Source organism: Zeugodacus cucurbitae, chromosome 5 (genome assembly GCF_028554725.1).
Source record: "Zeugodacus cucurbitae isolate PBARC_wt_2022May chromosome 5, idZeuCucr1.2, whole genome shotgun sequence".
NCBI classification, from domain to species: Eukaryota; Metazoa; Arthropoda; class Insecta; order Diptera; family Tephritidae; genus Zeugodacus; species Zeugodacus cucurbitae.
Genome location: NC_071670.1, coordinates 17265175 through 17277607, shown reverse-complemented (window position 1 = coordinate 17277607; position 12433 = coordinate 17265175). Strand labels below are relative to the sequence as shown.

The 12433-nt window shown below is 37.9% G+C and overlaps 2 protein-coding genes across 5 annotated transcripts in view; one reads left to right on the top strand and one right to left on the bottom strand.

The window, feature by feature from the left end:
* Nucleotides 1–12433, top strand: part of LOC105217115 (protein sprint) — a 444786-nt gene that overhangs the window by 128611 nt on the left and 303742 nt on the right. The gene's annotated exons all lie outside the window — the stretch shown is intronic.
* Nucleotides 7609–10865, bottom strand: LOC105217118 (N-acetylgalactosaminyltransferase 4). The gene is made up of 3 exons (XM_011191962.3): nt 9854–10865; nt 8523–9294; nt 7609–8464 (listed from the first exon to the last, which is right to left on the bottom strand). The coding sequence occupies exons 1-3, from the start codon at nt 10399–10401 to the stop codon at nt 7802–7804; spliced, it is 1983 nt and encodes a 660-aa protein (XP_011190264.2). The 5' UTR covers nt 10402–10865; the 3' UTR covers nt 7609–7801.

Sequence of the window (12433 nt, the reverse complement as noted above, 5' to 3'; positions counted from 1 at the left end):
TACGCATCAAAATAGCACTTGTTGGCAAGAGTGATTCGTAGTTGGGTTTCAAGGCTAACATTGTTATTGGTGTTAATGCTGTTTCCAAGATAGACGAAATTATCTACAATTTCAAAGTTATGACTGTCAACAGTGATGTGGGTGCCAATTCGCGAGTGAGCTGACTGTTTGTTTGATGACAGGAGATATTTCGTCTTCTCCTCATTCAACATCTAAACCCATTCGCTTCGCTTCCTTATACAATCTGGAAAAGGCAGATCAAGCGCGGTTAATATCTATTCGGATCAATTTATATAGCTCGCCCAAGTTACTGCTACTACCTTATATGGTTTGTTTATAAAATTATTGACTGACTTTAACTATTAATATCTTATAACCTAAATCCTAATAATTTATCCTAAAGGTTAGTCTGACATATTCCTCTTATAAGATAGACGATTCTCGTTTAGCTCTCTTGCAAATGAGTGTCTAAAGAAATCAATATACTAATTTTTACACATATTCCAACAACCGCAGATAACTTCGCTAAAAATTTTTCAATTGTAATAAAATAACCTTCTTTATTTTATAGCTAGTTGACATTTAGTATATGCCTCACTATAGTATCTGTGTTCCTTCTGTTGAATATGGAGTCATATCTTGGGGGAAATGTCCGACTCATCACCACAGTTTAGGAGTAGATATTTAGTTATTGGAAGATATTGAATTTATTTTACCTTAATTAGGTACTATAAAAGCATAATATATTTACTGATAAAGCGATACTAAAGATGACACAGAAGAAGGGTTAACGATATTTATACATATGTATATTCAAACTTTATATTGCCTTATTAACACAGCAGTTTCTCGGAATTTACTCTTAAAAATATATATATTTATTTGCATATATTTGCCACTTCTTTTTGATTTCTTTATTAGATTGTTGTGTAAAATTCTAGGAATGATCGCAACATTTTGATGTTTTAATATATTAAAATTTTTTATAATGACTTGAAGCTGACAGCTCATACATAACATAACATAGTTGTAACTGTCTATTATACTTATTAAAAATAAAGTAACACTCACTACAAACATACATACAACCTCGACCGATCTCTTTTGCGAACACTTATTAGAAAAAAATCTCCTTTGTAATTTGAAATATTCCAAACTGTCGATCAAAACTAGACAATTTCTAGTTACGCAGATCAATAGATATTAATTCCCGGTCACAATCCAGTTTCAAAATATTATAAATATGTGGTTGTGTAATGCGGCGGATGGTTTGTGATAAATCGTATGATAGGTGTCAAAATATGAAGCACTCCAAGAGCTAGTTATATGAGCTGCAGAAAAACTTCAATCTGTTATTTTTTTCTGTTTCTGCCAACAAGTGTGTGATTACTTAACGCGCTCAAGCTGTTTTAAGGGAGTTAAGCGATGACTTGACTTTACTCTTTGATGTTTTTATTTTCGTTCGTCTCATTTTTGTCTATTATTTATTTCTTGTTATAAATATCGCCTCGGGCTGAAATTGCTCGCGGTCAGATTCAGATATTGTATTGAGATTTAAAGCTTATGAAGCTCAAATGTAACAGAAATACTACAGTTGCAGAAGTTTTTTAGATAAACAGTATCTCGAAAAATTGGGACTACATATTTAAAATTTCTTACGAAATCGGACTCTTGACTGAGTTGTAAGTGACGGATTTTATACAACTCATATATATACTCAAGGCTTGAACTTGATATTTCAGATGGATATTGCTTAATATAAACAAATAAGGAAAGGCTAAGTTCGGGTGCGACCGAACATTTTATACTCTCGCAATTTATTGATGTAATTTAATTAAGATAAGACACAATTTTACCATATATTCGGCATAAAGTCCAATAGAGTAACGAAAAGCATCATATATGGTATATGAGGGCTAATGTAATTCCTAAACCGATTTCACTCATTTTTTCCCACTAAGCTACACTATATCGAGACTATATGCTCACTTAATTTTGCTAAGATATTAACATATTAACCGATATTGCGGAATAAAGCACATAATTAGGTATATGGGAGCTAGGGGAAGTTCTGATCTGATTTTAATAATTTTTGGAACAGAGACACTCAATTAGGAGAAAACAATTTTATCTGAATTAAATTAAAATATCTGAAAGATTTGCCGATATTTTCGGTGAAAAATTACCCTTAGGCACTGAGTTCTTCATGTAGATATCCGGGGCCTTGAATAGTTATAGTCCGATTTCGAAAATGTTTCCATAAGTGAAGCAACAGATAATATACAGTTTTTGTGTAAAGTTTTATTCCGCTATCTTCATCGGTTCCTTATGTATATATTACAAAGTGAACGAATCCGATGGAATTCAAAATTGTGTTATATGGGAAGTTGGCGTGCTTTTGAACCGATTTCGCCCATCCGTGTTGTCGGGGTTTCAAGAAAATATTATATACCCAATTTCATTTAAATCGGTCGAGTAGTTCCTGAGATATGGTTTTCGACCCATAAGTGGGCGACACCACGCCCATTTTCCATTTTTTAAAAAAATCTCAGTGCAGCTTCCATCTGCCATATCTTATGCAAAATTTAGTGTTTCTGACGTTTTTAGTTAGTGAGTTAACTCACTTTTAGTAATTTTCAACCTAACCTTTGTATGTGTTCCAAGTCTCATTAAGATATCTCAATTTTTACTCAAGTTATCGCTTGCACGGACAGACAGAGGGACGGACAGACATCCGGATTTCAACTTCACTCGTCATCCTTATCATTTATATATATATAACCCCATATCGCTCGCGGGAGTATAAAAAATTCAGAAATAGTTGGGAGTTTATATGTATATTGCTCCGTAATTCGCTTGAGACCCTTAAACTGGAAAGAACTCGGCAAGCAGTAACTTTTATTCCCAATTCACATATTCTTTAAAACTCTAGTACTCTTCCTCGATAATCTTCATTTAGATAAGAGTTTAGGTAAAATGTAGCTTTTTTGCTTTAAATTAATTGATATAGGTTGGTAGTTTACAGACAAGGCTAAGATTCTCAGCTTCGTGTCATAAATTATAGAACTCGTTGAACTTAGTATACATCCAAGTTCAAGTTCCGGAAAGTACAACTTGTACTTTCAGATTCAAGTTCCATACGGAGAACGTGGTTTAGTTTTTGAGCTTTTATGTTTATTAAGATGAACTTTGCGGTGTGCGTCTTGGAATTATCTGACAAATTCTGAACTAGAACAGTTTTGGTCTGATTCGGAAAGCCTGTTGAGCTCTATGAGATGATTTGTCATGCCTGAAATGCTTAAAGGAATGTCTCTTTTTGAAGAGGTCTGCTGGAGAATAATTTAGCTATAAGCTTAAAAATTATATTATACTAGGGGGCTCAAATCCTGCAATTGTTATAACTTCTCTAAAATGTTATTATGTTTGTATGTTAATAAGTATGTATTGTATAAATCTGGGCGCATCCACACTTCTGCGCACTTCATATTTCACTAAACAAAAGAAATTTATCAAAGCAAATACGTGATAACCGAAAGATAAAGATCACATATAGGCGAATACTTACATCTTTTATATACATATACAATTCACTTGGTCACGGCTTTCGCGAATCTACGTCATTGCGATACGCATCGATCAAAGCGCGCGAGCGACCCAGCCAACGACCGAGAGACCGACCAACCCAGTGCGACAAGCGTTGGTGCGAAGTGAGTAGCACTTGAGATTGGCGCTTTGACTCCGCAAATAGGCGATATGTGCACAAACATCCTGGACCAGTGGAGAAAAAGTGCTGGAAATACAACAAACTCACATAAACAAACAATAGCCGGAGACCAGTTGTAGTTCGAGTACTGCACAGACAACTTAACGCTGTACGAGTCCGTCCGCGTACTACAAATCTGCGCTACTCACGTTCAAGATAACGCATCGAACGCGTGATTTATGGTCTGTAACTGCCGCAACGCCACAGCGCGCTTACGTTACTTACGTTACAGCTAGGCGAACATAACTCTTTCTACTCACAAGTATGCTCGGCAGCAATGCTGAAAAGCCATGAAATTGATTTACATTCGCCATGCCAAGCGCTGCAACAACGCGCTCTTCACTTCACTATATGAGTCTTATATAAATGTGGTTACCACGTAGCCCCCGCCTTTATGTCCATTTCCTTAAGTGCGTTCGTCAAATGACAAACTGTTGATTTTATTTTTATTTTTTCTGCTTATTTCATTTCGTACTGCTTGTTATTTACCTGCAAGCCATCGCTGTCAATCTATCGCTATTGACATTTATCAGCGTTTACATACGATTGCATTACATCTGACATTACGCACACATTACGCGCCATAAACAAATCACAAATCCCTGATAAATCGCTTACAACTCGCTCAAATATTTACTTAGCCACGCTAAACTGCTCGTTGTAAAGGGTAGTGGAGAGTATGAAAGAAGCCAACAAATCAATAAAAATGAAGCGCGCACTTCAGATTTATTAAATCGTATTAGTGATTCATATTTATAGAGACGTCCGTAAGAGCTTACACCGCGGACGAGTCGCAGCACAGTGTTTTAAAGTGGGCATTTAGTCGAAAATTTTGAAACGAAAATTAAATGCCATCTGCTGTCCCTTAACCTCTTTATCAAATTCCATATTATTTTGTAAAGACTTCCCAAGTTACTTAAGTAATCGTAAAATAGAGAGAGAGTATATTTTGCAGAGCATTTATTTAAGAAAAGTGTGACATATTTAAAGATCCTCTGATAAAACTAAAAAACGTATTCGCTTCCTCTCATCCTTCACTATTTAATTTCACCGCAATTACATAAAAGACCCCAGCATTATATTGCCATTAATAATGTTAAGACAACTAACTCCTCTCTCTCCTCTATATACGTATATAATCTCTATAAGTATAGAACTATTTGATGAACATCAGAAAATATAGTGTTTTCAAACAAAATAGGATATACTTCTCCAAATAAAAACATATTATTTCGCTATTCTCTAACTGCTCTAACTCTCTAATGTAGCTCTTTAATGAGAGTTCGAAGGAGTCTATGTATAACTAGCTAAGAACCAAAGAAGATGACATCAGTAGATTATTACTAGTTACTACTGGAGAATAGATAAATAGAGAGCTATATGTGTTGTTGTGAAGACAAACCATAAGAAAATAGGTAGCATGATCTAAAAATAATAAAAATCTCGGTTTATCCTGATTACGAAAATTTTTTTGGGAATTGTTTTTGAGCCTCAGTTTTGATTCGCCAATGTTACTGACCATGGATAACTGGAGAAATGGATGGTTTGAACGCCAAACTCAGTTAATCGTCTTTGAGCAAAAGGTAAATAATTCCAGAAAAAATGTGAAATTAAAAGCAACACTTTCTGAGATAGGTTTTCATAGACCAATTCGTTCCCACGACATTTGGGTCTACGTAACGGGAACGGACCCATATGTTTATCCAGCCAATAAAGTGGCAAGAAGCTCGGCAAAGCTTACCCTCATGACCAAAGTCTCCTTGAACAAAATAACACACTGTCTCTGTCGAATTCTACTCAATTCATCATATGTTGTTGTTTCGATTGCAGTCACGGGACTCTTCGTATGTTTACAGCTCATTGCGTCTGGTGCTTTACCGTTAACATAAACACATATTTGATTATGCGATTTACGCTTTTTATTGCTTCATATTTTTCCATGCACTTGTCTTGCCATCGAGCAGATCTTAATTTTTAATCCACTTGAGTTGTTTTAACTCTTGCTTTGTCATATCCGCGCCGCCGTCAATCGTTGCTCGTCAATTACGTTCAAGTTGTCTGAGCTGTTGAACTTCTGTTTCGGTAGTTCAATGCTAAGGTTTCTTGTTTTTCGCTTTCTGTGGAACTACAATTTTGTTTGTCTACTCCAGTTTCGGGGTTTTGAGTATTGTTTCAAGTGTTTTCACTGATAATATTGTGTTAATGAGTGTTCAAATTAAGGTATTGATGAATTGCCTAAGATAACATGAATATGTTTGCGTTTCTATATTTTCACACGATATTAACGGTGATGTGGAGCACTGTTAAAGATTAGTGGAATTTACTTTAATTAGTGAATTGAAGCTATCTAGAAAGCGTTTGCAATTGAGGGAATATCAAATGAGATTTTAGTTGTTTTGTTACTGGGTTGCAAGGTGGTTACAGTGTTTCTCAAATATTTGAAATACAGGTGTTGAGCTATTAATAATTTTATATAAGATTCAAATTATCGAGGTAAGAATCTTTTCAAATGCCTCTTAAGGTTAGATCTCATAGACTCTGCAAATGTTTTCGGGTTCGGGAATGTAACTTAACTGGATATCACTCCCATCAGAGGTAGTCCAACTCAAATAAAAGTATTGGATTGTCGTTTTCAGATATTCAGAGGTAGTCATAGTTTTGGGGCTCATCATTTAAATGACATTAGAATCTTGAAACCAGCTAAGCCATTATCTGTTTCAATCCAGTACAAGATCGTGTATGAACATTTCTTTGAAGTAAGATAACCGATTGGCTTTAAATTTGTATTTGATTAAACCAGTCAATTTGAATAATTCCATTAATACCAGCTGTTTGAATATTATTATGTCATTTTACTTGATTTATACCAGTCGTTTGTAATTGATTATGCCAGTGTCTTTGATTTATACCATCAATATATTCAATTCGCTATTCAAGACTTCAAGGCTTAGCTGATCGACAACAAATAATGCATATTCAATTTCATGCCACATTCATTACAAAAGTTGTTGGAGCAACATTTCTCTGCAACTATATCAACTAAAATACCTACGAACTGCCGCGGAATGCAATGAAGTTTCTTGTACACAAATCCACTTGCGCAACACGGCCGCAATGCTCTAATCAACACCCATTCAAGCTTCAACAACGCTGGTGGCTAACGTACAGTGCCGTTGCCGCCTGTGGACCAAGTCCACAAGTGCACCGCATGGCTTGGCTGTCCTAAGAGTAAACAATTTTTCATTCGCTGCTTTTGACCTTCTTTTAATCAATCAAGCTTGAAGTAACTGTAAATTTCAACATCATAAAAAAGCAAAAAAAAAAAAAACAAAGTAAACAGAGCAACACAAAGCGCGACGCGCAAATGCCGACAGACCGCAAGGCGACATACGAGCCAAAAGTGCAGGCGATACACAGCAATCAGGCGTGGAGCGCGACGCCAAGTGGCGCGAATGAAGTGGCCGCTTGAATTGCACACATATTTGTGGCAGCAATGCGGTGATATTTCAAGAAACGACATTTGTTGAAGAGCGCGCTGGTATGCAAAGTTGAAAAGAGTGGAATAGAAAAGCAAAAATCTGATAGCGCGCGCAACATATGACTTCACACTTGCGCGCTGTTTGGAGGCGCGCGCTTATAGAGTTGTTGCAAATTGCGGCCGTTGCAATTGACGGGTGTATAAAGATTAATTTAGCCTGTTAAGTGATGCAATTAATTACGCGCAAGTCATCGTTTGGACAGCGTTTAGTGGCGGCGCGCAACAAGTTGCGCCAACGGCGTTACAAGGTGCAACGGGGCGCGGCGCTTCTACAGCTTACAACAATAGCCATTTAATTAAAGTGAAAAAGAAAACTGTATTTCAAATGAACTTGATAAAGGCGTGCACAGAACACCGTTAATTACAGATATCTATATACATATAAGTGGCAGCAACTGTGCAGATCCGTTACCGCTAAGCGGCACATTAACTAATGCAATTACTAAGCATTGCAGTTACTTAAATCTATTAAAATAGATAAGAATATCATATTCCAAGTACTAAACGTCCAGCTCCTCATGGAAGGCATCCAGCGCGGTGTCATTGACCACACCAAAGATCCATTTCATGCGCGGATTAGAGTTGTCGCACATATTGGCATAGACCGCATGCTCTTCACCTTCGACAAAGGCCTCTAGACACATGTGTCCACGGTCACCCTGCACCAACCACTGATGTTCGCGATCATAATAGAAGTACTGATTGCCACCCTGTTCATGGCATGACCACATCCAAACTGTCGCGTTCTCTCCCACCGACTGTACGTCCAAACAGCGTTCGCCGTCGCTATGCCGCAAATCGCGCGAAAAACTCAATTCCCAGTATTGATTGGCGTGCGGATGTGTTTTATTTTCGGCGCAATAGAAGATACCCACAGTTTCTTCCTTACCCCTGTTCATAGTGTCGAGGCAGAAGTGTGGATAGGCGGCGCTTTGCACTGCACCCGAGGCATAAGTTGGCGGTTCGAGAGGTGGATATTTTTCCAACATATCGGGCGCTACTTCCTCTATGAACCACTTGAAAGACTTGCAGTTCAAGCGTTCGCGCACAGCGCGCTGCTCTGTCAAATCGCCAGCATCGACGGAGGCATACTCGTGTGGGTTGCGCATGTAGAGATACTCCTTGTACTCATCCAGCCATACTTCGGCAACGCGTTTGCAATTCTGTAAATAATAAAAACATTTAGGTTGCATAACTATCAATATGTTCAGCGCCACGTACCTTCGCGAAGAAATTGTGTTTGCGCGGACTCGGTCTTTCGCCCATCGGTCCACGAAAGATGTGCGCCACGCGCGAACAGGGTACATCGAACAGCATGCCGCCGCACATCCAAATCTTTAAGCTCAACTCATACTGTTCGGCGCCCCAAATATCCAAGCCCTCATCGTAGCCACCCAATTCCCAGAAGAATTGTCGATTAATCGCGAACAGTCCACCCATCATGATGGGATTTGGTTTGGGTGCAGTCTTGTTTAGTTCTTGCCCGGGCAGCAGTGGCATTTGTTTGTAGCTAAATTTCCAATCGAAAGCACCACGTGAACCTTCCTGTCCTGCGCTATCATAGCTGAGGTCGTGATGATGTATAACGTCCACAATCGGGCATGTTGATATTTTGTAGTTCACCGCGATCGGCTCGATTAGTGGCGGTAGCCAATTGTAATTGCACTCGATGTGTGAGTCGAAGAAGACTAATACTTCCCCGGTAGCTACTCGTGCACCTGCTAAGCGTGCGGCAATCAAGCCCGAACGCTCGGACAATCGTACGATCTTAACCAGTTCGCCGAAGTGTTCCGCCAAATATTCTTCCAGCTCGGCTTTTAGATACTCACGATCGCTACCATCGTCAACGATGACGATTTCTTTCAACAATTCACGTGGCGTGCGGTTTACAATGCTGTACAGGGTGCGATACAGCACAGTGTTATGTTCGTTGTAGAAGGGTATGACCACGCTGGTGGAGGGCAATTTGGCGAGGTAGGGTATGTGGCGGCAGCTTGTGAGATGGAAAAAATAATGTATTATGAGAGATTGTATGATTTGAATTTTTTTCGAAAGGCAGTTATTATTTAACTGTGTTATGTGGCAGTGTTATCTAGATAGCAGTCGATATGCTCCATTAGAGATTAAGATTAGTTTCAAAACATTTTCAGGAAAGACAGGAAAAAAGCTCCAGTTTGAAGGATCTTCAGTGGTTGAAGCGGTCCTTCACTATGGTAAAGTGGACTCTAAGAGTTTTTCATCAGACACACAGAGCTTTAGTTTGTTCCGTTTAAGTGTCTGCTGATTGGTATTATTAAGGAGGTGAACTTGAGCCTAGGGTATAGTAACCTTAATGATTAAGACCCTTTAGTTAAGGAGCCTCAACCAAGCTACTGCCGTGCTCAACTTTATTAGATGAACCTTACAAAATGTTTCTAAATATTTAAATATGCGCATGCTAGGATTACAACAGATGAGCCTAACCTTAGTTGAGCTCACACCAAAAAACCAAAAAGAAGCTACAAAAACACAATAAACTAACTTCGAATACTTTGTAATCATTACATACTTACTCTTTATTTCTGACATCCGGCACCGATCTATTGACTGAAATGAGGTCCGACAACAACCCATTAAAGCCATTAGCCAGCGACATTTCCTTCTCCAATTCCTTCAGACTTTCATCTTTCACAGAAGCTGATTTACCCTGTTCACCTAAGCCACTGCGCTTGGCGTCACTTTCCATCAGCTCCACATCTTCCCAATCTTTTTTCTCACCCACCGCTATGGGTACTGTAAATAGTCCCTTCACAATTTTTTTCTCTTTCTTGGCTTTACCGCTCGCTGGCGCATTGCGAACAACCGCTGCTTTTTGTGGTACGGCCATGCGTTGTTGCACCGGTGGCCTCGGTGGATGGGGTGTACGTACGGGCACACGTGATACTTCCGGCGTAACGGGATCGCCATTGAAGTCCGTTGCCAACGTGGTACGCTCAGTAGCATCGCGGAGGCGGCGCTCTACCATCATTGTGGTGAGGAAAGAGAGCAAAATTATGGAGCCTACGAAGTAGATCAGTTTGTTCACCATTCGCCTCACTTGGCGTCGCCGCATTTTCACCATCTCGTGAAGCAATCTGGATGTTGTCCCTGACTATGAATAGTGTATTTTTATAAAAAATTTACAACCACTCGCTGGAGTGACGCGGTATTGGTCCAGACGACTCGCACTTTAGTACTGCGAACATCTTTCGTTGTAAAATCACCGTGAAGCTGGTATCTCTGTCAGATCGTTAGATTGATTGGTTTGCTGATAACTGTGAACTTGTTATTCTAGTAACTGTGTGTACTATTTCGGTAATTTTCAATTAAAATGAGTGCAAATGACAAGGTTGCACATGTGTTTTGACAAGCTGTTCTATTGATAAGACAGTAACCGTGTGAATATGTGTTACAGTTCTGCAAGAAAGTAGACAAAAATACTGGGCTCGAAGTTATCTTTAAAAAACACAGCGCGGGGTGCAGAGCGAAGAATTTATGAGCATAGTTTCAATTATCTTGTTAACTCTTATATAAAAGTGTCATTATCTGTACAAATATAACAGTTAGAAATTTGATACAAATTGTTGGCATATTGCGACAGCCGATAAAGTATTGCCAAAGAAAGTAAATATATAACAGTTATGAAAAATAGAAATGAAATTTCCGTTTCTTACAATAGCTTTCGCTATTATATGAACCGATCAGTTCTTCATCTACGCGCCTCTAGCCTCCCTCTCTCTGAAATCTCGATCGTTAATTAATTTCATATTATAAGGAAATTTAATCTAACCGTACAAGTTCCCAAAATATTGGAGTTAAAATATACAGACGAAACTCTCTATAACGAGTTCCAAGGGACTGGATAATTACTTCGCTATATAGAAAAGAAAAACTATCTTGTTCTTTTTAACATTTAACACAGCGTTCTTATAATTGCTGCGCAATAAAGATAACATCGTTATATAGGAGTTCGTTATAGAGAGTTTCGACTCTATATGATTATTATTTCTCCTCTTACAGAAATCGGTCTCTATTGATACATACATATGCCTCGAGTATTAGGAATTTTGTGTCTCTTATCTCACTTGCATCTTCCAAGAATCCCATTTAAGACTCGAGGGTATTTCATAATAGATTTTTAGTTAAATTTCAAATGCGAGTTTCATTCAAAGTTGATGATAGATACATAGATAGGTAGCATCGTTTTGTTCGGAGTGTAGTTAATATTGTTAGTGCTCTGTCGTACATGTGTTAACCAAAAGAGCTCATTCGCAAACCATAACACTCTTAGGGTCTATTGTAGCTCTAATCTTTGTGAATATTACAGGAATTATGAAAGCTTGGGCTTAAACCAACAATTTCGAATTATAAACGCCTTTTGTTCCGACATTCAACCTTTCAATCAAGACTACGTGATTTAGAACAATGGCTAAAGCTGGAAGTTCGATTGGCCACTAATTTGCTGGTTAAGAGGCTCTATTCTCTTAATATAAAAGGTACATATTAAAGGAATAGCAATATTATCCATAAGAATTCAACACAAGGGAAAACCAATTGCTAAGCCACCTCTATTTCCTCATGCCAGTATATTAGTTCTTAGTACCAGTTGGTAGTTCTTTGAGCAAAACTTTAAGGAAGGGCGGAGTGGTATAACTTTCATTTATCGTAACTCTTTTATTATCTTTAATTGTACCAGCCTATTTGACTTATACCAGTTTGTCGTTGAATTTTCCAAGCCCTGAGTGTGGCTGTTATAAAACGATACAATTGTTTTTTTCTTAATTTCTCAATGATTATACCAGTTTATTTCAATTATACCAGTTTGAAGTTAGATTTCGTAATCATGAATGTGGAGTACATAAATTTTATTTTTAAGTAATATGATCGCCTCCGATTTCATCTCTGTTTGATTATACCAGTATATCATATTTATACCAATTAGGAGTTTAATTCAATTTAATTTAAATCAAACTCTTGGACGTGGAGAATTTAAATTTTATTTTTAAGTGGCCAGTTGGTTGTCCTATTCAAAAATGTCTAAGCTTTTACCTAAGCTAACTAGGTAGAATGACTAACTGCAACATAATAGCACTCATTCCGAATCATTAACCCTT

Excerpts from the sequence above, each read along its gene's own strand:
- LOC105217118 (XM_011191962.3), bottom strand. The coding sequence starts at position 10,401 with ATGGTGAAAATGCGGCGACGCCAAGTGAGGCGAATGGTGAACAAACTG. Across the intron at positions 9,295-9,853 it reads CCGGATGTCAGAAATAAAGA|CTGCCGCCACATACCCTACC; the intron begins GTAAGTATGTAA and ends CCATCTCACAAG. Across the intron at positions 8,465-8,522 it reads AACACAATTTCTTCGCGAAG|AATTGCAAACGCGTTGCCGA; the intron begins GTACGTGGCGCT and ends TATTATTTACAG.